The sequence below is a fragment of the Amblyomma americanum genome, chromosome 2 (genome assembly GCF_052857255.1).
Source record: "Amblyomma americanum isolate KBUSLIRL-KWMA chromosome 2, ASM5285725v1, whole genome shotgun sequence".
Taxonomy (NCBI): domain Eukaryota; kingdom Metazoa; phylum Arthropoda; class Arachnida; order Ixodida; family Ixodidae; genus Amblyomma; species Amblyomma americanum.
The window spans coordinates 210,379,690-210,405,735 of NC_135498.1; the positions used below are offsets into that span (position 1 = coordinate 210,379,690).

The following is a 26,046-nucleotide window of genomic DNA, read 5'->3' on the forward strand; positions in this document are numbered from 1 at the left end:
GCATGCACCCGTACTTAAACAGAGCCAAGCGTGTAGTGACGGCCGTCCTCAGGATATCGGCAGGCCGAACGGGGCTTTCATGTCACGCCGTGACAATGTCGACTTAACTAAAGATCTTGCATCCATCCACATGTCCAGTGAAGTCTTGGATGTGTGGAAGGGGATAGCTGTCGTGGACCGTGTGGGCTTTAAGAGCCCGGTAGTCGCCGCACGGACGCCAGTCACCTGGTTCTTTCTTGGGCACCAGATGGAGTGGTGAGGCTCAAGTTCTGGACTAAAGGCGAAGAATACCCTGCTGGAGCATGTGGTCGAACCCTTTTAGCAATCGCCAGACGCTCACCGAAGAGGCGGCATGGCGAGCTGTGACACGTGGACCACGCGTGAAACTGTGGTGGGTTATACTGTACATGGGTGTGTGATGGAGATTACAAGGCCTCATGACCTCTGGAAAGTCTCTGATAACTTGGACGCACCGCCAGAACGGAATCAGCGTGCGGATGCCAGTGGAAGCGACAGCCGGTATAACGTCAGATATGGAAAGGCATGTCTTCCTGTTGACGAGACGATGGCGAGGCATGCTGACGTCTAGATAAAAAATGCGTCAAGAAGTCGGATCCGAGGATGGGTTCATGGACGTCGGCGACGATGAAGACCCATCGAAACGTGCGCTGCAGGCCAAGGTCCAGAGTGAGGGACCGGAGAACATACGGAGAACATACGAACGGTCCGCGTTGAGGAGCGGCCGTGTTGGTCATGAGAGGATGTCCGAAGGGATCGAGGGAAGAAGCGAGCTGGTCGATCCAGCCTCTAACCATGAAATGACGGAGGACTCCGGTGGAGAAGAGAGGGCGCTGACGGAAGAAGTCGCGTCGTGGACGCGATCAGCTAGCTGGGCGAGGCGGTCAAGCATCAAGTACCCCGCAGCAGACAAGAGGGGGCGGGTGGGCTGCGGCAAGCGCAGCAGGAACAGCTCCCTCAACAGTGCGCCGTTGGAGTCTTCGTTGCTTTCGCCCAGGAGCTGCCGCATGGCAGTGAGCAGCTGGGAGAGCCGGTGGTCTCCAAGCTCTTTGCAGGTGAGCAGCTGGTGGAGGTGTGTGCTCTCGGACGCCGTGGTGCGGTCCAGAATGAACTGTTTAAGCTGCTCGTACGGGGAATCACCCAAGGGCCCAACGATGACGTCCGCCACCTTTTAAGCCACCTCAGGAGGCAGGTTGGAAAGTAAGTGACGAGACCAAGATGCATCAGACGTGACGTGATGCAGATGGAAGGTGGCAAACCAGATCTGCGGATGCTTGGGTCTGAATGTCGGCAGGCGGAGCTGGATAGCTGCGACATCCCGTGGGCGCAATGTACCGTGAAGCGGAAGGTCACCTGAGCCTTCAAATAAATGAGTTGTGAGTGGCGCTCCGTCCTCTCTTACTATCTTGTGTCGTGTCTGTTTCCGTGCCTGTAAACAAAAATATACAGTTACCAACTTGCCCAGCAAGACGTCCTTTAAGTCACCTGAGGATGGGAGGTTACTGGGGTCGGTGATCTCTTAGGCCGGAGCCGCCACTGTAGGGAATTTGCGGAGGCGCCGCGCAGCGCCAGAGCAAGAGGACCAGCTTAGCAAGCTTTTAGCACCGAACAGCCCGTGCGGTGCGTGCGCATCAAGCACGCGCAGTTCATCTTTATTTTCCTGTTTCGCCGGCTGGGAACGCCGTCTTAGCGGAACGTCCTTTGCGCTATAACTTCAACAACAATAACGCCAGCTAGCAACAAAACACGCAAAGGAATCGAGGACGTCCGACTCCCCATCACGGTTAAGAGCGAACGTTGGCCCACGCTAGGGCAGGGGAGAAACTGTGGCCGGAATGGAAGAGCTGGCTGGAAAATGTTCTCACAACAAGGCCTCGCCTAGTTGGCGGAGACCAAAGCGCCGCGCTTGATCGTCAGCGCGCGTCGGATTCTCGAGCCGAAGAGAAAGTTCTAACCTCGCACGCGCACAGCAGTCACGCTGTCCGTGTCGCAGCGATGCATGTGCCCTCCTTTTTAAAGTAACTAACCAGAAAGGGTGCATCGCGGGAATGCAAACGAAAGGGGAAAAATGCCCATGCATGCGACTCTGCTATCGAACCAAATTTGGGAGAGAAACGATGAAAGAGAAGAACGGAGGAAACATAAATATCAGAAGAAATTATAAGACAGAATGAAAATGTGCGATCACTAAATTGTAAGTCAAAACAGAAGCTAATGAGGTCGAGTTGTAAAGGTAGTGAACAAATGCACTGTTTTGCAGGTGGGCGGAGAAAAAATGAATGTGGATTAGCTCAGATAATCAGGATATACAAAACGAAAGCTGTCGGCGTTCATTGTGCTCGTTGGCGTTAATAACGTTCTTGACGCCGATGCTTTTAAGGAAATGAAGTGCGCTTGCGCCATGAATTAGAAGAAGACGCGGCTGGTGGAACGTTAAGACGCTTGGCGAGACATTATTCACGTACTTCGGGCATCTCCGACATGCGCTTAGCTCTCCGCGCTTCATTCTTACGTAGACGGGCAGGCTTACGCCAGGCTATGACTTCGAGGCAGCTTCCCCGAGGCTCTGAAGATGCCGCTTGCTGTACACGCGTCCACAAGCTGCGTCTTCTTCTATGGTGCCTTCTCCCAAGGTTAGTGGGCGCTCCACGGTTTATATCCTCCGCCGCGGCCCAGCCGCTAAGAGCATAGCTTTTGTGCAATTAGGCGCATAGCTAAGTGTGACGTCACGCGCAGCGCTGCGCGGAGACCGAAAAGGCGACGGCGCGCAGCGAACCCCTGCGACTCGGCGCAGCTTTTAGACATGGTGACGGCGCTTGCGCAGAAGTGACTACATTGGGCCGCCTGAAATGGCTGCTGACTAGCTCAGTGTAGCTTCCGCTACAAAAGTTAATTGCGTGGCGAATACACATGAAGGGATGCTCAAAGACGTTTCAAAACTTATGCGGGACTGCATTTATCCCCTGTATGTCTGATGTTTTACGCGTCGTTTTCTCTATAAGTCATGTGCCAAACGGTCCGTATATTTTCATTATGCAAATAAAAGTTACGCATTAAACATATTTACACTACGAGGGTTCCGTAACTTTATAATCCACCATGTTATCTCAATATTGATTTCCAGTATTCGGCAAGGAGAGCCTAATGTCAACGAAACTACTAGTCTTGGACAGATCTGATAAGCGCGGTTGGCATTCAGTCAACAAGCCATACCACTTGTAACAAACGGCAGCCGCGAAACAGGAAGGTCCGACGTCACTGGACTTGGAAAGTGTGATGAAAAACATTCCAAGTGCAGCACTTTTAAGAGGATAAACTGGTTCTCTACCCCTACGCATCACGTGGTTCCCTCGGTGCGGCTGTGCTGCAAAGGAGCCTCAAGAACTCAAAGTACGGCCGCACTTCGTGAACAGAAGCTTTACTGTGATATACTTGAAAACTCATAGAGCAAGCGCGCCGGCCAGCGGTGGCTGGCGCAGTTTGCATAGACACAGGCAGGTTAGTCCACAATCATGGGAGCTGGGCGGCGGAGGGGATTATGGGGTGCGCGGCTCACGGAACGTCGGGACGCCGCTGTTACAAAAGTGAAAAACGTACCCAAGCCCGCTCCGATTTGGGAGATGCTGCAAAGGGTTGAGGCATTCGACACACACATGTCACTACCTTTTCCTTAGAGGAGATGCTGTTTTGTACATGTACCCACCCTGCCATGGTCTTCAGGACGGCAGCAGTATGTATAACTAAATAAATAAATAAATAAAGCAAACGGAGTAAAAAGAACTTCCTTTTGCCCGCAAATGGCCTCTCTAGGCTGCAGAGCACGTTGGCCATCAGCGCACACAACACATGTATTTTAGCGAGAGCTACACCACGCTACCCAGTCGAGCATTTCGCCGTGAGCCTGGAAGGAGGCCGATGGTGCGCATGCGCAAAACCAGAGAGGAGCCGCATTGGTGCGGCGCATGACGTCAGAGTTCTCCGCCGCCGCGCGAGGAGCCGCGCCGGCGCGACTACGACCGCCGGCACCGTGCGTGAATGTGCATGCGCGGCAACTGCAACGCAGCAGAAGGGCAGCAGGTGCGCCGCGCATTACGTCATAGCTCGGCCGCCACCCCAGCCGCGTGTTGGGTCGTGTGGATAAACTGCGTATGTGCGGCTGTGTGTATAAAAGCTGAGGTGATACGACTCGGTGTATCACAATCGCTTCCTACGGGTGACGAAAAGGCGACTCCAGCCGCCGCTGTGTGGCAGTATCATCAGGAGAAGATCAATTCTTCGGGCCCAGAAGTCGTCGCCTTTCACTTGGCTGCTCTACAGAGAAAGAATGAACACCAGAAGGCTAAACGAGCGGAGGAGAGACGTCTTGCCAAGCGGAGACGCCAAGAGGCGGAGCGTAATAAGCGGCGCATAGCAGCTCGCATGGCTCCTTTGAAAGAAAATCAAGATGAAGCAATAGCAACATCATCATCAACAACAACTGAAGAGGAGTATGTAAAGCCTCGTCGTATGAGTAACCATGCAATTGGACCAGGGGGGAACTGCAGCTGTCGCAACGCGTATCCATCCTGGCATAGCTGAGCTAAGCCACTGCCAATTTTTTCGAAGTTTAAGTAAGTCGTCATTAGGAGTGCTGCGTCAACGGCAGGGCACCCCCATTTATCTCAAAAAATCCCGAACCCGCACCAGCTGCTTCTACCCCGTCCGGCGTAATGTTCTATATTCATCTCCTCACCTACCCTTTCTCGCAAATTGCGGCGCTTGCCTTGTCTTGGGATCCAATCCGTTGCGGTAATGGACCATCGCATATTTTTCTTTCGCATTACATACCCTTGGCCAATTTTTCTTTATTTGGACTTGCATTATCGTGCTTCAGTTCCGTAGCGCGCTGTCCTCTCTCCCTGTCTCTTGAAGGCACTCCTTTAGTTTTACCAGCAAGTTCGTTGCGCCATCCTTAACTTCAAGCCTTTTCGTTAACGTGTGCTTAATGCGCTCCGCCCTATTGTTGTTGTCTTACCTGTTCAACCCTTGTGGCCGACACTCAGGTAATTACGCCCCCTAAGTACATGTATGCCCTTGTTCCAATATCCCATTTCTTATCGAAAACTGTTTTCCCGCCACCAGGCTCTCCAATTTTCGTTTTCCCATTTGTCTCACAAATGTGCTTTCCGTGTTAGGGGCATTGCAGCGCATGTACATCGAGCCCACTTATAACGGCCGCAGTTATAAAGAACGTTCACTTTTAACGAACGGAGCTGGTGTAGCGTCAAATTATGCTTAGGGCAATGGGACTGCGTCCCATATATACATAACGAACAACTGTGACCATGTAACTCGTTTACAACGAACGAGGTGGCGCAGTAAGCGAGACCTTACATTTGAAAACTTCAACATCCGATAAGCGCGAAAATGGAAGAGCGGCTCCGGGTGCCGTGACACCCTCCTGCGAAAAGCACGTGGAGAGGGTGTCGCGGCTTCCTACAAAAAGCACGTAGGGACCATAAAATGCAAGAAAAAAGTAGGCGAGGCACTGTCGACAGAACGGAACAGTTTTTCCAAATGCTTCCGTAGAAAGCACATGCCTTGAAAGGCGAAACCTTCACTGGTGAAAGCCACAGCAAACTTTTAATACGTTAACATTCAAGTGTGCACGAGGAAGAACGGCAGCGACCAACAACGGCCCGTTATCATCGATAAGTCTCGCGCACTGCGATGGTTTAGGAGCTACGTTTTCGTACGCCCCAGAGCGAACATAAAAGCCTGAATGACGCGTGACTTTTGTTTTCACGCGACAAGCGTGCAACCAAGCATGAGGTTCAATGGCTCGTTGAGTAGTGCGCACAATTGGCTCGCTGGGTGGCTTGTTGAGCTTGAACATAACATTGTGAAAAGAATACGAGCTCCACCTCGTGCGTGATAACGCTGCAATGCATCAGGTGTTGCTTTCTCTAGCTGTCGTGGTAAGAACTTTCTCGTCACCAAATGCCAAGTGCAAGATCCAGCCACCGTACATGAGTTTCCTTCTCACGCTCCTGATGTCCTATCGTCACTGCATCATCCAGCTCATGCCGATAGCAGTTCATAGATCAGATGGCGATATACCGGTTCGGATATCCGTTCGCTCTTGTGAAAATGAAGGCCATCTGGATGGGACTGACTCCGGAGTGTATCAGGAATGGAATTTGTAAAGCATACTTTATGGGCCAATTTACGGCTGAGGATACTATCGAACATGATTAGAATCATGTGGATTTGTAGCAACGCGCTCCAAAGATGGCCGGACATGATTTAGCTTGAGATGGCTTCGTTCGAGGGGATCATGACGCGGGAATCGCACAGCCGTACACTGACGAACCCGTTCGCGCAGCACGAGTGCTTTCCTACTGCAGAGAATGTGATGACGATGACCAGGAGGCCGATCTGCCACTAGCTGCCGTAAACGTTCCAGCAATGATAAATTATATCTTGTCCTTCGCTTAGAGCAGCTTAACGGTTGGCACATACGGCCTCGGTGAGGAACATAAAGTATAACCCATAGCCTCTTGCATTTTCCATGCCTGCTCATCGGCACCAAGATCAAAGGATGCCGACCGTCGCACTAATCAAGGCTGCAAGCGCCGCTTCTCGGCTGACGGCATAAGTACGCGTGCAGCGATGAATGAGGCGCTCGCCAAGAAGAGGCCCTCACATCGAAAAATACCTAAAACCTCGTTCATTGCCTGGTTCATTGCGGCGCGCCTATTTTTGCCGCTGGCCGTGATGAGGCATTCGCATCGCAGACAGCCCGCTCGCAACAAACTGATTTAACTGCGCGCGAACCAGAAACACGCGCCCATTGGCGCGTAGTGTAACCTTCTCCGGACCTCCTCACACTTCGGCTGCAAGGAGCGCTGGTAGCCTTGATTTTGCTTGAAAGGCGGCTTTTGAGCTGGGCCCGGGCACGGAACACATGGGAGGCTGTGTATGACCGCTCTGGAAAGCTTGAAAAGCGTCGTGTTCCGACGCGTATGACGATCTGATGTAAGAATGTCTAGAGGAAGCAGCGCGAAAAGACGAGGACGAACGCAAAAGCTAATGGGATAGGAAGGAAGGAAGGCCTCAGACGTTGCTGGCACATAGCCACTACGGGGGAGTGGCCAAGACACAGGCGGCTAATTGCTGGATACAGGAAAGTTTTGACGGGAAAAGGAGTGGTAATAGGATGTAGCCTGACAGATTGGAAGACGGAAGGACAGGGGTCCTTTTAACTTGGAGATCGAAGACGGGACAATGGCTTAATGTGCATAATAGTATACAATGCCTGTAATGTTCCAATGTCGAACTGACTGAGAGCGGGAAGAAAAAATTAGAATGGGAGGCGCTGCGTTTCTTGAAGAAAATTTTGCACAGCAGAGCGCACACTCCTGTCGCTTCGTCCGAGCAAAGAAGCGCCAATTGAAAGTACAACCGCGGAAGACACACGCAAGCCCAGTTGATGAAATGGAATTTGCAAAAGACGCTTCCTCAAATGAGAGAAGCGGCGGCCGAACAGCAGGAAATGATCTATTGTCTCAGGTTCGGCACAAAAAGGGCACAGTGGGAAAGCCGCCAGGCCAGATCTGTGAAGGTAGAAATTTAGAAGTGGAACCCGGCAATGCAAGCGCGTGAAAGAGACCTCTAGTCTGCGTGAGCGCCAGTCTTTGCTACTCCGAGGATGCAGAAGATGCTGATATTTGGGAGATGATGTAAGAGTCGAGGCAGCAAATTCCTCAAATATTGTGTAGCTGCGAAACCGCACCGCAGCTGTATATGCACACGTTGGTAGGACAGCAACAATTGGGCCGCAGAGAGAGGCTCTTGCTAAGGAATCTGCAACCTCATTTAAGTGAAAACCCATGTGACCTGGTACCCAAAGCAACCTTACCGAATTTAGATGGAGCGGAATAAGGAACCTAAAGAGGCGTAATGCTCGAGACTTAGTGGGTGAGGATAAGGAAGAGCAAATGGACAGAGAGTCAGTCATAACCACAACCTGGGAAACGGTAGTTTCTAATTTTCGTAAGGCTAAGATTACTGCTAATAATTCAGCCAGAAAAATGGGAGTGAAGTCAGGAAGACGGAGAGAAAAAGACCAATCCAGTAAAGGCGAAACAATTCCCACACCTACCTTCTCGCGATCCTGCGAGGCATCGGTAGCAATAAGAACATGAGAGGGAAAAGACCTTAGGTGGTCTTATTTATTTATTTATTTATTTATTTATTTGAACATACTGCTGGCCTCACATTTGAGGCCGTCGCAGGAGTGGGACATCACATACACAAAATAACACAGGTCAAGTAAGTGCCAACACAAAGGCGATCGTAGTCCAACAAGGCAATATGCATTATACAAAAGGTAAAACAAAATAGCAAAACAGGAGCAAGTAGCATATTTGAGGACTTCGGCACGGTAAAAAAAAAAAACACAGTAACAAAAATGCAGACAAGTTTTTAAGGAGCAAGAAATGAAACAATAGCTGCTGAAGAATGATACTGTCATGAGAAACGAGCAACATGGTTAAAAAATATAATAAGCGAGAGTCAGATAAGAAAGTCGGGATGTCATCGTCAGCAAGGAAAAAAGAGTGCAAGAGTTAGCGCACCAGCATCGTAGTTGTTATTGCAAAATAAAGCGTGATATGTTGGCGATGAAATCTTTGAGTGATGCGCAGTTGACAGCATCGCAAGGCAGACTATTCCACTCACGGATTGCTTGTGGGAAGAAAGAGTACCTGAATATATCGTTGTGAAATCTGTACTCGGTTAAGTGCTGTTGGTGTTTTGTTCTGGTAGTGCGCGTGTTTGACTTTATTAAGTACTTACTCGTATCGATTTTCATACCGCCATTAAGCAGAAGGAAAAGAAACTTGAGGCGCAGTAGTCTGGCTCGGTTATGTATAGTGGGAAGGTCGGCTTGTCTTAAGAGCTGTGTAGGGGAGTCATGACGGCGATATTTGTTAAAAATAAATCTGACCGCTTTTCGTTGTACGCCCTCTAATCTTTCTATGTATTGTTTGCGGAAGGGGAGCCAACATATTATTCCATAGTCCATTATGGAGCGAACAAGTGAAGTGTATGCTAAGAGCTTAGTGTCGACTGATGCGGATTTAAGCGATCGTTTAATCGAGTAGAGAGCTGCCAGTGCTTTATTAGTAATATAGGCTACCTGCTTGTTCCATTTAAGATCCGAGGAAATTATTACTCCTAAATATTTATATTCTTCTACTTTCCTTAACATCTGTCCTTGTAGATAATAAGGGAGATTTATTGCCGCTCTCTTATTTGTTACTGTCATGCAAACCGTTTTTTCTACATTAATCGTCATCTGCCATGTTTCACACCATTGTGCTATGCTTTCAAGGGCACTATTTAGAATTGCTTGGTCTGCATGGCAGGTTATTTCTTTGTAAATGATGCAGTCGTCTGCAAACATTCTTACTGTTATGTTAGTACTATTATGCAGGTCGTTGATAAAAAGAAGAAAGAGGACAGGGGCCAGAACGGAGCCTTGTGGCACGCCAGACATCACATCGCCGCAATCTGAAGAATGCCCTTTAAAGTGTACATATTGGCGCCGGCCTGTAAGGTAGCCTTTCAGCCATTTGGTAATATTATTGTCACCGAGATAATGGAAAAGTTTTTGGAGGAGCTTAGGGTGGGAGACCCGATCGAACGCTTTCGAAAAGTCTAAGAATATCATGTCTGTTTGGCCACATTTGTCTATTGTAAACGCTAGGTCGTGAATTGTCTCTATTAATTGAGTAGTCGTAGACAAACCTTTTCTAAAGCCATGCTGGTTAGGCACAATTATGTTATTTTTTTCTAGAAATGATAGGATATGTTTCAGAATTAAATGTTCGAGGATTTTGCATGTTGTACAAGTAAGCGAGATTGGTCGATAATTGGATGCGTTGGTAATGTTGCCCGATTTATGTATAGGAATGACCTTGGCAATTTTCCATTTCTCCGGGATTTCGCCTGTTTGCAGTGATTTTTCAAAAATAATCAGCAAGAACTTTGACATCCATTCCGCGTAACGCTTAAGAAATGCATTTGGTATGTTGTCGGGACCACCGGATTTTTTAGGGTCTATTTCAAGTAAGAGGGAAAGAATGCCCGATTCATTTATGATCAAATCATCTATTTTTGCTGTGTTACTCGGAGGATATTCTAGGTCAGGTTTTTTTCCATTGTCGTGCGTAAATACTGATATAAAGTAATCATTGAAGTCTGTAGCCTTCGCGATAGCCTCGGCGGGTGGTGGATTACTGTCCTGACGTGAATTCGAATTGAGGTACCGCCAAAACTTGGAAGGAGATACTTTGATAAAATTACTTAGGGTGACGTTCATGTACTCATCTTTAGCCTTTTTTATAGCTGCCTTTAGTGCATGAGACTTTTCGCGTAATTTATCAGTGTAGACGGGTAGCGGCAGTTTATTCCTCAGTTTCCTATGTCTTGCAGTCTGGCGCTTTAATTGTATAATTTTTCTTGTTATCCAAGGGTTTTTCTTATGCACCGGCTTGACCTTTGTGGGAATATATGCTGATAAGCAGTGCTGAATAATTCTTTCAAACGCTGACCATAATGTGTCTACTGAAGCTGAACTATTGCAACAGACCCTGAAGAAGCGGGAAGGGCTGCAGCTTTGCATTCGATGGGAAAATGTCATCGAATTCAATCTGGACAGATGATGAGTTGTGATACAATTGGCGGACATCTGTGAAATGAATATTTATGGGATCAAGGAGGGACTGCACGTAACATACCTGCGGGGTATGAAAACGAGACCAGGCAGCACTAAAAAAGGCGGAAGGTTGACTAAGAAATATTATACTGGAAGCGTGAAGAGGTGAGTCGCACAATTTTAAAAATGTTTGAACTGTTAAAAGGAGAAACCTAGCTGGTAACGATGGCATTCGCGCCTCAAGGTGCAGAACAGCATTGGTGACATATTTTGGAAGCCCAAGACAAAGGCGCAACGCCTCACGCTCCAACAGCACAAGAGGACGAAGTTTATAGGCAGGATCTCCCGAGAATAAAACACACCCGAACTCCATAACTTGGGCGGACGTACATTTTATAAATCAGCAGAAGTGTATGCCTTCTCATACCTGAGCTAGCACTACAAAGCCTACGCAGGATTCCAATAGCCCGAACTCCTTTTGCAGAAAGTTGCTCAATGTGTGGCCGCCAGGAAAGAGTATAGTCGTATATTACTCCGAGTTACTTCACCGTCTGAACTTGAGGTATTATGTTATTTCTATAGACCAGGTAGATATTTACAGGAACAGAAACTGGAAATACTAACAATGCGCATTTCTTCACATTAAGGGACAGATGAATTCTTCCTAACTAGCTGTCAAGAACATTGAGGTAATTTTGCAGTGTTCGATAAAGAGTGTGAATGTCACCTGCTGTTGCAAAAAATGCAATATCGTCGGCGTACACATAAGTGTTCACATTTTGAATGCATGGAATTGAGCTTAGAAAAATGTTAAAAACAACAGGTGAGAGAAGTGATCCTTGCGGTACACCTCTTGTCTGTGGAAATCTCCTTGAGGAAACACCATTTTGGCAGCAGTAAAATTCTCTATTTTCCAAAAAAGCAGAAATCTAGGCTACAAAATAGCATGGGAAGTTCAGTTCCTGTAATCTTAGCAATAGAGTCGAGTGCTCAACGCTGTCGTATGCTTTACTGACATCCAAGGTGACAAGAGCCGCAAACTGTTTTCTATTGCGAGCTAATTTAATACGACTCTCTAGGTCAGTATGAGCACACCAATTTGAACAACAGGGCCTGAAACCAATTTGACATGGGTTCAATATAGCATTTTCTGAAATGAATGACATGACACGGCTGAGAAGGACCCTTTCCACCAATTTCACCAGGTTCGATGTTAAGAAAATAGGGCCTATATTGTCTAAAGTTAAGCCCTCCCCTTGCTTTTTAAGCAGTGGAACTATTTCAGCAAGACGCCACTCATGCGGTATCCAAAGACCTTTACTAGAATGGTTAACTAGAGCCAACAGGTCTGCAGGAGATTCATTGAAGAAAATTTTGATCATAGATGAAGTGACTTTATCGGGGCCAGGAGCCGCTGGGGATAAGCGCAGAAAAATTTGCGACAGCTCAGGCATAGAGACATCAGTCAAATCACTTGAGGTGCATGTAAATACAGTAGAAGGTAAGGCAGATGTAAAGCGAAGCTCTAAGCCACACGCAATATCCTCTAAGGCCTTTGCGATGTCAGCAGGGGACTGAACGAGAGATTCAAAGTTGGCAGCTGGTGGAATCACCTTGTTGCGCCTCATGAAATTAAACAAAGCTCGTTTATTTCCTGGTTGTGAAAGAAAATTGTAATGATTTGTATTATACTCCTCCTTTGCACGGGCGACGGTGCGCGTAAATGTTGCTGCAACATACTTATAATCCAACCAATTTTTTGAGCATTGATTGATGAGAAGTTTCTTCCAAGCTGCTTTCCGTCGTCTATATGCACGCGTGCACTCAGCCTTCCACCAATTGTTCGCGATTGCACCCTTGGTTCTCTTAACCAAAAATTCAGACTTTTGCCTTTTATGGTCGAGTACTGAACATAGATGTGCAGCCCTGCTTTCGGTACTCGTCGGTACGCAAGTGTCTGAAGTGATTTGGAGGGCTGATTTCAGCGTGTCTTTAAAGCAACTGTAATTTATTAACGTGCGCTGATGTCGCTCAGGAAGAGTTAATTTACACGCAAACTTGAAACTAATCGGTACATGATCACTGCTTGTTGCATTGTGAACAGGCGCCCAAGACATAACAGAGACTCCTAGGGAGGAAAAAGTTAAATCCAAGGCAGAGCGGCATTGGCTCCGAACAAACGTAGGCAATCCGGAATTGTTGCAAAGCAAGTTGCTTTCAGAAGCCCAATCAAATAGTCTAGAACCAAAGCTGTCTGTTTTAAACCCCCACGCCATGTGGTGCGAATTGAAGTCTCCAATTAATAGAACCTGAGATCGGCTACTACACATGAATGAGTCAAGGGGCCGAGTGTCACGCACACCAGACGGGAAATATGCATTAGCTACCGTAAAGGGCTGGTGACCTGGGACGCTGAGGTCAACAGCAAGGATTTCACATTCATTGTCCGCATATTGGAAAGAAATGCATGCCCTGTGGCAAAAATTTGTAGAGATGAGCACTAACAACCCTCCCCCCGTGATGACCGGTTAAGCCGGAAAGGATGGTAATTCTTGAGATTATAATTGAAATTTGAAGTCAGCCATGTTTCTTGTAAAGCAACTAAATCTGGTAGAAGCTGATTGCATAGGCAATTTAAATCTGTTCAAGCTGAGAATAAAGATCGACAATTCCACTGTAATACACTTAAGAACCCTATCTTGGCGGGAGTGCCGCAGCCGCGACTGCCTTTTCTAAAATCCTGGTCTTAGCATTTTGAATTGCGTTACTTTTCTTTGTCTTTGATTGGGGGCAAGATGGGCCTGCAATATTCAGAGCAGACCCACTTCGTTTCTGGACGCGGAGATCAGACTCCATATCCATACAGTCTATAGAGGAGGAGACCATAACGCTGGTCGAAGGAGAGGCATGAGAGGTCTTTTGTTGCTCACATTGTTTTTGTCCCTGTGGAGCGGAATCGATTACTACAGAAGGAGGGGTAGCTTCCGAAGCCAAAGAAGACAAGAGCGGAGCGGTGGACGCCTGTAGAAGATTGGTCATCTGTGCAGCTATGTCCTGCGAAATGCACGCGGACACAGTTTCCATAATGCGATCCATTGCATTTGCCACAGCTTTCTCAACTGCCGCATAATAGCCTGGGACCAACTAGAATCCATTATGGGTGGGCATTTGGCGGCCACACTAGAGTAGCCTGAGGCTCTCTCCTTGACTGCGGCAAAAGCCTCTCTCCGCGTGCATCTGCGCTTGTCTCTAACCTCGAGAACCTGAACTTCTTTTGCTCGTGCAGGACAGTCAGGTGAATCAGCAGGGTGAGCACCGCTACACAAACAACATTTCTCTTGCTGTTCAGGAAATTCCTCTCTGCAATGACGTTCCCCACGGGCACAGCAGCGTAAGGCTGATTTGCAGGCTTTGCCGCTGTGGCCAAAACGCCAGCAGTTTGGACACTGAAGGGGCCGAGAGTTAACGGCATCTACTCGAAAAACCACTGGCCACACCTTAATCTCTGACGGGCAAAATATTCCTGCAAATATGGCAATGACGGACTCCGTAGGAATTTTTACTCCGTCAACCATCCTGCTGCATCGATGGACAGCAATCACTCCTGCAGGCGAGAGGTTCTCAAGCGTTTCCGCAGGGCTCAATCGAGAGTCCGCCCCTCGGACCAAGCCCTTGGAACATGCTAGATGAGGCGGAATGAATGCGCTCACCGGGTGGTCGACGAAGGTCGTACACTTTAGAAGGTCTTCAATACAGTCTATCCGGCGACCTGCACAAAATACCACCCCTGCCGAACTGCCGGACATTGGCAATGTGCATAAAGTGCTTCGATGTGGACTGAAGGGCCGCCAGCACTGCCTCCGGGTTGTTCAGTCGGATGGCGCCTGCATCGAAAGGCACTAAAGGAACCGGAATTCTCGAAACACCATTCCGCAAAAAGAGATCAATTGGGAGCTGGTCATGAGGAAGAGATGCCGACCAAGGGGAAAACCCCTGGCCGGGAGAAGTAGACATTAAGCTCTCGTCCATCGCCCGATCACCCCAGAACAGGAGCAAGCAGGCACAGACAAAAAGAAGGAGAAATTAGGAAGCTAGCGCAACACCGCCAGATACTTAGCCACAACCCCGAAGCCTGGGTTGCTGGGCCACGTCACCAAGACAGAGAACGGAACCGCGGCGGTTGCGCGGCACCTTCGTCCTCGTCTTTTAGCGCCCCTCGCCCTAGCTGTCCAACGAGACCAACCAGCCCGAACGACGAGCATAGTTGTAAGAAATCAAGGCCCTTTCATTGGACTTCGTATATCTGGCTGTAAAATGACAAGTCCATCTACTACGAACCACAACTACAACGAACATAATCCGCGCAACCGACAAGTTCATCAGACGTTAGGTGCATTCTACACAGAAAAACGCCCATCCCAGCGCTGACGTTGTGCCGCAGTATCTGCTTGGTGCCCTCTGCCCCACCGGGCGATTACTTTAACTTTCTTCTTTGCTATTGCCAATTTTTCCTCCGGGATAGTGCCCTATCTCGGCGGTATGGAGTTATGAATGAGCATGCAAAGTACTTTTATATTGCGTGTTCTCATAAGCGAGTAATGGCGGTGGCATGACTGTACTGCCAGCAGGCCCAACGCGACGGCGAAAGCCAGCAGATAGACCTCGTGGACAGCAGTGCCGACCGAGAGGAGGCGTTGTACGCACGTCTCCGAGCCCGTGGTTGGCCGTGATGAGGATGCGCCGGGAGTCGCCCGTGCGGCTGTCGCAGGTGAAGAGGACGCCCGCCACGGCCGCCGGCGCCATAGCCTGCACCACCACGGCCATCGGGGAGCGCAGCCGCTGGCCGTAGCGCCTGCGCCAAAGAACCCATGGCAGAAACCATGATGCGACGGCTGTCTCGCACACGCACAACTAATGCACGGCACAGATTATTTATTCCTCAAACACATTGAAAGGGTTTAACAAATCCCCCAAGCGAAGCGGTGCCACTTACGCAGGCCCCTAGAGAAAGAAGCGGTCTGTCCAGGTTCACTAAAGCGTTGGGCTCGCACATTTCACGCTCGTCAAGCTTCCCTGCAGAACTCGGAGAAAAATGGACACCATTTGGTGCAGTTATTCTTTATGCTACTTTTCCAACTTACTTTGCCGCCAGCAGAGCTGGTACCAAGTGCAAATACGCTGGTTGATTTTATATATATATATTTATGAAGGGAGCTAACAGTCACCGAAACCAAGGTGCATAGGGGAACGTTATTTTTTTAATGTGTTATGCTTATCAGTGGGATAATAATACTTATTTATTAAATCGCTTAAAGAAAATTACTTATAAAGCAGCAGAAAAAACAACCATGCCGCCGGTGGGATCCGAAACCACGACCTCCGAATATCGCGTCCGGTGCTCTTACCAACTGAGGTACGGTGACGGCTGTCCAATCTGCTGCTCTCGTGGGTATTTATGTTTACTTGGTGTAAGCGAACCTTGAGAGTGTTCACCAGCGCCACCCTCGACCATAGCGGTGGACGTAGCACGTCCTGTAATACCGCGAGTGTGACGTAGAACGTCATCTAACGGCGAGGGCGGAAACTGTGCGAGAGCCCTCTTATGCTACCTATGGCAACAAGACTGCCAGAACCGAGACCCCCGTTAAGCTATTAGCAGACAAGGTAAAGGAAATGTGGGGCAGAGGGTGAAGATCGGATGGATCCGGTACAACATAGACGCAAGAGAGTGGGCGCATGGTGGAAAAAGTAACAATCTTTATTCTAACGTTTCGACCAGGAAAGAACAGACCCTGTCGAAAAGTTAGAATAAAGATTGTTACTTTTTCCTCCGTGCGCCCACTCTCTTGCGTCGGATCCATCCGACCTTCACCCTCTGCTTATATATATATATATATATATATATATATATATATATATATATATATATATATATATATATATATATATATATATATATATATATATATATATATATATATATATATATATATATATACAATAAGTGCATCTACCCCTTCTTAATAAGTCCACACGGTGTTTCGACAATAAAAAGTAAAAATTCATACAAATCGTAGTTGCCCAAGTATTTTTTGTCGCGTTAATACAGATATCGATAAGAGCAGAACCTAGATTTCCAGGTGTAACCGGATATTTCGCTTACTGCACATGCAGTGGAAGATACCGGGTTAATGCGAAGGAAAACGGCATATTAACTGTCTCTTTTTATGGGTTTGCGCTTTTCATTGCCAGACTACCCTGTCAAGGCGCCTTTTAATTTGTCGCACTGCGTAAACGTTTCTAAGGAACAATTTTCGATACCTTGTGCTACTTTAACAAACACATTAAGCACCTTTCACAGGCCAAGTCACGGGCATCCACCAGCGCCAGCGGTGCGTGACATGCGTACAGTTACAGTAGGAAAGAGACGGTCACTCCGGTCACAGCCTTCAAGGTGCTGCAAACTCTACTGCACCTTTCTACAGAAACTGTTTATTCTCCATCTTATGGAAAAAAAATAGCGATCAGCATAATGCGCTTTATGTTGTCATCATTTTTTTCTCAAACTTTTCTCCACTATTGAGCGCTATGTTAATAAACAAACCGTAAAGGCACAGTTTCTTTCTGATATCGGACGCACGTTAAATAAGGGGTTCATTGAAATTGGGGAATAGATGGAATGTGTTTTCGGCAACATTTTATCGGTCGGTGCTATTTAGTGCCGAGAAGGGCACTAAATAGAACTAAATGCCACCTGACTTCGGTTGTTTACTGCTTCCAACGCGCTAACACGCGTGCCAAAAAACCTTGGATCCTTACGTTAGGCTTTATACTTTTAACCTTCGAACCGACCGGGACCAAGCACACAATTTCATAGAGTGAAACTGGAAAACTTTTTTCTACTAAGTTTTCTTTCGCCCCTTTTCCTTCAGACACATGCACTAATAGATCACGGACGCTACTAGTATTGGTTCAGCTCTATTGGTTCTTATTTCTATTTCTGTTTGAAAGAGCGTTTGTTTGTCTAAAGATTGGCATTTCGTTATATAAAACGTAATTGAAGTCATCGCTGGCCCCTTTACACCTTTCTTGCATCACTGTTCGTTCCCCTCGCTTTCTATATAATTACTATAACATGCAACAAGACACCGCTGCCTAAAATTGTATTGTTTAACTCAACGCCAACAAAGAGTTTCCTTTGATCAAGTAGAACACACCGATGCCTGCTGGAGAAAACATGGCTGTTTGGTTAATCTACTCGCTGCGAACGAGTTTTTTGCATGTTCTAAATGTAGTGGTGATAACGCGTACTGTTCGCTTGAAGTTACGCATTGTCATTTTCCCGACGCATATTTGGCGTAGAATAATGAAGCCAATATTGGAAGTAGGAAAGCCGCAGGAAGAATAATAAGCAAAAGGAAGGTTCAGCTCATTTTCCTTTTCCGTAAATTCGAATTTTACCATAAAAAACGGTCGCTTTATTCATATTTTTACCTTTTACGCAATAAATGTATGGGCGACCTTCTGGGGAGTAATAATTTCGGTGTTGAGGCAAACTACGCGAGATTCTCAACGAAAATTCTGCTCATACAAATGCGAGGCGGTAAAAGCATGTGGGGCCCATCCATGGCCATGTTTTGTCTCGCCCGGGGGTTTTTTGAAGACACCCCGCCAGTGGCCTTGCTTCACTGAGAGCCGCTGCGCTTCACAGCCGCCTCCGTAATGCGTTTAAGTTGTCGGCGATTAGCGAAAGCCACTTCTCGATGGTTCACGCTGGTCAAACTTTAATAAAATTTTTTGCGCTGGCACCTAAAAGTATTTTATGCTGATCAAGGCTGATTAATCTGATGTCGTAAATACCTACCTTGCCCATCACGTTGCAGGTAGCACTTTCCAATGTACTATCAGGGTCAAAATAACTAACCCTGCGCCGGTCTCGACACCAGGAGTGCAGCGTAAGGTGGCACCCACATGCCAAGTGGCACGGTTGAGAACTTGGGGGGGGGGGGTCTGTTACTTTTTTCATCTGTAGTATATTCTTTGAAAGTGGCACCAGTAATGTTCGATAAACGTAGCATGACATTGTCTTCTGCACCTCGTTACCTCCCACTGGGTGTGGAATGGCTTTTCATCATCCAATTAAGTGTCAAAATTATATGACACCAGCGTCTGATTGAAGACCACTCTGCGAGCGTTTTGGGGCCTTTAAAGAGATTATAGAAGAGTGTACGAGCCCATTTCCGGCACTGGTGCAGCCATGCATCCGCAGCCTCGTGCTCACCTTTTGTAGCCGCACGCAATGTGGGTGAACTGCGACGACCAGCACTTCGCCACGGTCTTGATGACCTGCGGAATATGTTCAAAACATCCAGTTGGAACCAATGGCGGCCGCTATTACAACACAGTGTGCTCCGCTGCAGCACTGTAATGGTCGTGCACACTGTTATTTACCTAAAGTTATGCCTGCCGTGCTAGAATTGCTATAAGATGAGGAAGATAATGTTGAATGTTTATGGCGTAAGGGCATCTGTGGCCAAAGAGCGCCATGGCACAAAGCACAAGAATAGTCAGGGTTGAAAGTCCTAGAAAAACGGTCGTTCAATGTAGCTCGCCACTGTGACCACGGGCTAAGAATTAGGTTCAACTAGCAGAGCAAAATACACCTGTTATCTGCACTAGAGACATAGCAGGAATGGCTGTGATATTGTGGCATGATCTATCCAATTCTTATGTACATCATACGAGGTGAGTCAAGAAGACAATTCAATTCAGACGTAACAAAATGCGAACTCTGGCCAGTTAAGCAAAATGGGTCCGAAACACAGTGTCAGGTGCTATGTTTAAACAGCAGTGTAATTGACAACAAGAACCGAAGTACTATGAAAGGTAAATCTGATTGGAGTGCAGAAAAATGAAAAAAAATAGAACATATCTTTCGTGCATTTTGAAAGAAAACAGATAGCTCTCTGTCGATGCAAACATCCGACCACCGATGCCCACTGTTTCCAGCGCATCAAGGATGGCTTCTTGGGCCACGTTGTCGTTGGCACCTTTCACATCAAGAAAGAGTGCCACGGACAAACGTTACATTCGCCTCTGCTGCTGAGCCGCGGATACGGGATCAACAGCGTTGTCAATGGAGGAGCAACCCTGCCGAAAACCGGCTTTTGCATTGGAATATTTTTTATAGTGCCCAAGATACCATTCAACACGCGTCAAAATCATTCTCTCCGTGACTTTTCCCGTGAAAGTGGCCAAAGCTATTGGCCTGTACAATGTGAGCTCGAGTGGAGATTTCCCTGGTTTTAGTAGGGGCATCCGCTGACTGGATTTACATTCTTCATGAACAACGCCGCCGAGCCCAGAGTGTTTATAATGTTTGAGCAGCTCTACACGCGCGTCGTTGGCAATGTGGGAGAGCACACCATATGTGATTCCATCTGGCCCTGGTGATGTCGAACGCCTAGATCCCGCAAGAGCAGCGTCGAGTTCCTCACGAGAAAAAAGGACATTAATAGATGTTCCCATAACGCAGAAGGAACACGCCAGAAATTCGAGGTAGTCGTTACACACGCAATGTTCTTGCTGAAGTCTGTTGCGACCTCAATCTCCTGTCGATCTTGATAGACAGCCAACCCATTGAATGGCTGTCTTTGCTGTGGAAGCATACAAAGGCCCCGCACAGTCCGCCAGATGAAGAACATGGGCTTTGAGGGATCCAAGTGCTGACAGTAGGGCGTCCAGCGCTGGTACGCCAGCCTCTGCAATCTACGCTTGATTTTTTTCTGCACACGTCTAGCATCTCTTAGATCATTCCAGCACTTGGTTCGTTGTATCACTTTTCTATTCGCCGCCGAAGAGCACGTAGGCGTTCTTTTTCGACATTAAATTCGGTGCGTATTCTTCATGACGTGATGTGACTTGTTGTAACATTCATAGCATTAAATATGATCTCCTCCAGCTTGCGAGTACGGGTCCCTTGGACGCCTCCTCCATATGCTTCCGAAATACAGTCAAGTCAATGTGCGCGAGCTTAGCCGGGGCGAACGCACCAAGTCCATTTATTTTGAGATAATTAGGAATGTCATCACTCCCATGAGTCTCAAAATAACAAAACCAGCGAACAGTCCGGTGCAAAGACATCGAAGCTGATGTCAGATCCAGGCAACTGCTGTAGGAACAGCCGCGCATGTAAGTCGGACTCCTGTCATTCATTGCACGGAGATCAACGGCGGAAGGAAATGACGCCAGATTCCTTCATTTGTCGTTAAATCTGGTACTTCCCCACAGAAAATGGTAGAATGGCCACTAGTGATAGATGGAGCACGGGTTGCCTCCATGATGGCCTTCAGTCTTTCGCAGTCCAATCTAGAGGAGGGTGGCACATTTACTGCAATCAGTGTGAATTATATTGTTTTTGCCTTGATTATGAAACAAGCATGTTGATTGTCATTGTCAAAGAGTCAAAGATTCGAAGAATTTATTCAGGCGACGTGTGGTACAGTTACCTAGGGCGCAGACCAAAAGGCAAATGGATGTCTGACAAAGAGTCTGCGCCCTTCTTGCTCCCAGTCGAGAGCACAAGACATTCAGCGTATAAAATAAACACTAAACGAGGAAATACAGAGTGGATTGGTTAACATTGAAACTAAAGTTATTTAATATTGAGCATATATGTACAACAGTTCGACAAATACTGCGAGAAACAACAGAATAAAAGCAAAAAAGTGGTCATGCCTGCAGTGACAACAGATACACAGTGGTGCTATTTTTGAAAGCTTGCAATGATTTACTTTCTTGAATAATCCTTACAGCAGGATGGTGATCATTTATAAGAATGGAAATTCTGTAGCTAAGTTTATGAGTGCCGTAGTTTGTGCGTATTTTTTTCCTTATTATAACATATTTGCCGGGTGTTGTAGGTGTCTGTTTTCGTTAGATACTGATGACAAAAAGCAGTAGGATCGGAATGCATTTGCACGTAAGTGCCTAACGCTATCTTGTCAATTGTCACATTCCACAGTGTAAGAAATTGGTGTTTTCTAAACAATGAGGCCGTGTGGCTAAGGTATGGTGCATTATGTATTAGTCGCAAAAATTTCTTTTGTAATAAGTATATGTTTTCGATGCTTGTTTAAGGTGCTGTGACCCAGACAAGAAGACAATAGTGGAAACGCAAATGTACCAGCGAGTAGTATAGTTCTTTCTTTAGCCAGATAGGCAAAAGGTCTTCTGTTTTATACATGATACCAATGGACCTAGAGATACCAATGCGAACTTTCTCAATGTGAGGTGACCAGTCTGGATGTTCGTGAAATATGACACCAAGAAGTTTATGTGGTATTACACGTTCGATAGATTCATCGCGAAATTGGATAAGTATTTCTTGTTTTATACACTTGTTACGAGCGCGGAATAAAATGTGCTTTGTTTTTTTAGTGTTTAACTCTAGTTCATTACCGTGGAGCCACGTAGACAAATTTCCAGCCATACATTGGTTTCTACTTCGAGGACTTCGAGATCTTGTCCGCAGACGAATACATTGGTATCATCAACGTACAGTATTATTTCTGGTGTAGACGGCACGTTAATTATATCATTTATATAAAACAGAAATAACAGTGGTCCAAGGATTGATCCTTGCGGAACTCCCACTGTATCTGACCTAAGCTGGACTTTGCATTTGTAATATTCGTGTACTGGTGACGATTTAAGAGGTAATTCTTTAGTAATGTGAAAGCCATTCATCTAATGCCATATTTATACAAGTTGTATAGTGAAATATTGTGCCTAACGGAGTCGAATGCATTTTTAAAGTCTAGAAAAACACCTATTATATATATTTTTGCTCAAAATTGTGTATTGTGTATTATCTTGTCTAACTTTTATTAGCGCCATGTCACTAGATTTCTCTTTCTGGATATTTTTGCTCAAAATTGTGTATTTTGTATTATCTTGTCTTTAACTTTTATTAGCGCCATGTCACTAGATTTCTCTTTCTGGAATCCATATTGCTGCTCGGCGATGATATCGTTTCACTTGCAGAAGTTTAGTAGCCTGATGTTTGCAACTTTTTCGACTACTTTCGAGAGTATTGGTAGGACCGAACTTAGCCTATAATTTTTTATATCATTTCCATCCCCTCCCTTGTGTATGACGGAGACTTTAGCAATTTTTAATTTATCTGAAAATATTCCGGTACTCAAAATCAGGTTGCATAAATGCGTAAGTGGCTGACTAATCATGTTACTGATCGATTTTAAAGGTTGAACGATATTTCATCAGCATCACATGCACTGCTATATTTTAGGTTTTTGATTTCTGTGCAGATTTCTAATTCTGTAGTTGGAAAGATTAACATTGAGCTTTGGATGTTGGACGTGATATACGCTGTAAAATCACAGTTACTTGCCTGAGATTTATTAATTATTATTTTATTATTTTTAACACCTCAAAAGCCCCATTGAAGGGGTATTACATGAGGGTGTGGAACTTCAGCAGTAAATTTCTTCAATTGACGATCTGAATGACGATGAGTCGATCTGATCAACGATGGCGTTTGGCAGGTCATTCCAGTCCCTTGCTGTATGAGCGAAAAATGATGACATGCGCAGAAGTGCGGGCAGGGGGAGGGTAGACTGCCTTCCCGTGGTTTGTACGATTGGAGATGCGATGTGCGGGGCTGATAATGGAGTTGAGATATGAATGATGATAGAATTTATGAAACAGACACAGTCTGGAAATTTTTCGGCGGTTCGCTAAAGTTGTGAGTAGAGCATTGCGTTTTAGTTGAGTTACACTTACATGATAAGAATAGGTTGAGAAAATGAAACGAGCTGAGCAATTCTGTACAGATTCGAGAGTAGTGGAAAGGTTATTTTGATGAGGGTCCCAGATCGCGCATACATATTCTAATTTTGGGACGGATAAGTGTTAAGTAAGCAAGGGATTTCACTGATGGGGGTGGTAGTTGCAGGGTTCGTCGAAAGTAACCAAGGACGCGATTTGCCTCGTTAGTAATCTGAAATACATGAAAAGATCTATTTAGATCAGGTGTCAAATGGATGCCTAAATACTTGTAAGTTAATACTGAAGCGATTTCAGCATTCCCGATCAGATATCTTGAAGATGGTTGTGAATTACGTCGGTGGAATGATAGCAGAGATGTTTCTTTCACATTTAAAGACATTAGCCATGTATTACACCAGGTTAGTACGTGGTGAATGTCAGACTGAAGAAGCAAAATGTCATCGCTGTTAGTAATAGGCCGGTAGATAACGCAATCATCAGCGAATATGCGAATAGTAGAACATATGTTAGCAAGCAAATCGTTAATATAAATGAGAAAAAGGCGGGGGCCCAAGACGGTCCCTGAGGTACCCCAGTTATAACAGAGGCTTCAGGATATACTTGAAGCCCCTGATGTGAGAAAGTGCTCATTAAGTGTTTCGGCAAGCAACGCCCCTGTGTAAGGGAAACCATTTATAAAGAGTTCAGAGATGCCGTCTCTTTTGTTGTTGGACATTAGCTTGTTTACTGTATTCCATACTAGTTTAGGGTTGTTGCAGATATCAGTAAACCTATGTTCATGATAACTAGTCCTGGCTTTTTTAATATCAGAGCTTAACATATTGCGAATTCGTTTATATTCAGTCAAACAGTCCATATTTTTCGTTCTGATAAAAGCGGCAAATAGTCTGTGACGCTCTCTAATTCTTTTCAGAAGGCCGACATTTTTCCATGACTTTCTGGCTTTTATACACTTTTTGAATTCTACTGTAGGGAAGGCTTGATTGTAGATCTCGGAAACTGTTTTAATAAAGACGTCATATGCTGCAACGGGGTCAGACCGTTGAACATCTGCCCAACTTGTTCCTGCTATTAAGGTTCTAAATATTATGGCGTAGCTTCATTATTGATTCTCTATGCAATGGGTGCAGATGTTTTGGAATGACTCTGTGGTGCACAGTAGGGTTTAAAGAACATAAAAATAGGTAAATGGTCACTAATATCAGCTATTAGTGCACCTGCTTGCACATAATTCTTTTTGTAGCTTGTAAAACACACATCTAGTTAAGTATTTCAAATGGCTGTCACACTAGTTGGCATATCTATTACATTTTCACAACGAAAGAAAAATGTGAAGTATTATTTGCTAATTAAATCAAGCAATAAAATATCGATATTGAATTCCTCACAAAGAACTACAGGCAACTTAAACTGCATGCACTGCTCTAACATATCTTCAATAAGTGCTAAAAAATAGCCTGTGATCCAGAAGGCGGCCTGTATACAGCGGCAAAGCAAACGGAGGTCCTGTCAGTGCCGACGTGTACCAGACTTGCTGCGCTCCCCGCATGTAAGGGCGAAGAAATAAATATTCGTACCCAAGATCCTGATTGCTTGAGATAAGTTAGGCTCGCAGAATACCAATATCGGGGAAATAATTATTGAAGGCATATTGACACAAACTAAATATTCACGACCTCAGGCCCCTGGTGTTCCACTGGAAGATAGCGGCGGCTCTGGCTTCCTCATAAAAGGCGGGAAGTTGGCCACCCATTTTAGTTTAAAGTTCCTGAAGCGCTCGACCCAAGGAGTCCTGCACTAGTAAGACGCTTCGAGCAGTTGAGAATTGCGCAACATGTAGAAGAGGTCGAATGGCGTTTACCACCGTCCTTAAGGTCACGAAGGTTCGGCTGTCCTGCTCCGGGAGTCAGTCCGCAGCGGCTGGTGTCCTCAATGATGTGAGCTTACGCTGAGGAGCCTCAAGAGGACCTAATTGCGGAAGCACTGGCCAAGAATCCGACCCTGATGACATCTGGCCGCCATTTTCCATAGAGCACGAACGGTTCACACTAGAACTAGGTGGAACAGGAGAAGAAGGAGGTTGAGGAGGAAGTGGCAACAGCACGCCGGCGTAGCTGTCTTTGGCAGCAGCCTTTCTGGATTCCCTCTTGCGACGGGCACGTCTCGTGCGAACAAACGCTTTCCTGAAATCAAGAAATACTGCATCTGCATGTTATATTTTTGTCAATGGAGTCACGTATAAAGCGTTGAAATTCAACTAATTGTATGGTGCATGAGTGACCGTTGCAAAAACTGTGCTATGATGAAGTAAGAGTTAATGGATTAGAGGTATTTAAATGATTGACAGTATAATGTATGCTCAAAAATCTTGCAGGAAGCTGAAGTAATTTTCACCAGTTTATTGTCTCCTGATATAAAGATTGGATTAACAGCTGCAACGTTACAGTCCTATGGAGCCAACCTAGCCTCAAACGAGGCTTCAGGTATGTTAAGAGGCATAGCAGTGTCGTCAATAG

General features: G+C 46.2%; 1 protein-coding gene across 4 annotated transcripts in view; it reads right to left on the bottom strand.

Moving 5' to 3' along the window:
- The window catches only part of LOC144122121 (rifampicin phosphotransferase-like), a 798,972-nt gene that overhangs the window by 264,193 nt on the left and 508,733 nt on the right, over positions 1-26,046 (bottom strand). For all 4 annotated transcript variants that reach the window (XM_077655660.1, XM_077655659.1, XM_077655661.1 and 1 more), the window contains exons 17-18: positions 19,002-19,066; positions 15,425-15,572 (exon numbers count right to left, since the gene is read on the bottom strand). In XM_077655660.1, coding sequence (XP_077511786.1) covers positions 15,425-15,572; positions 19,002-19,066 — 213 coding nt within the window. The remainder of the gene's footprint in view (positions 1-15,424; positions 15,573-19,001; positions 19,067-26,046) is intronic.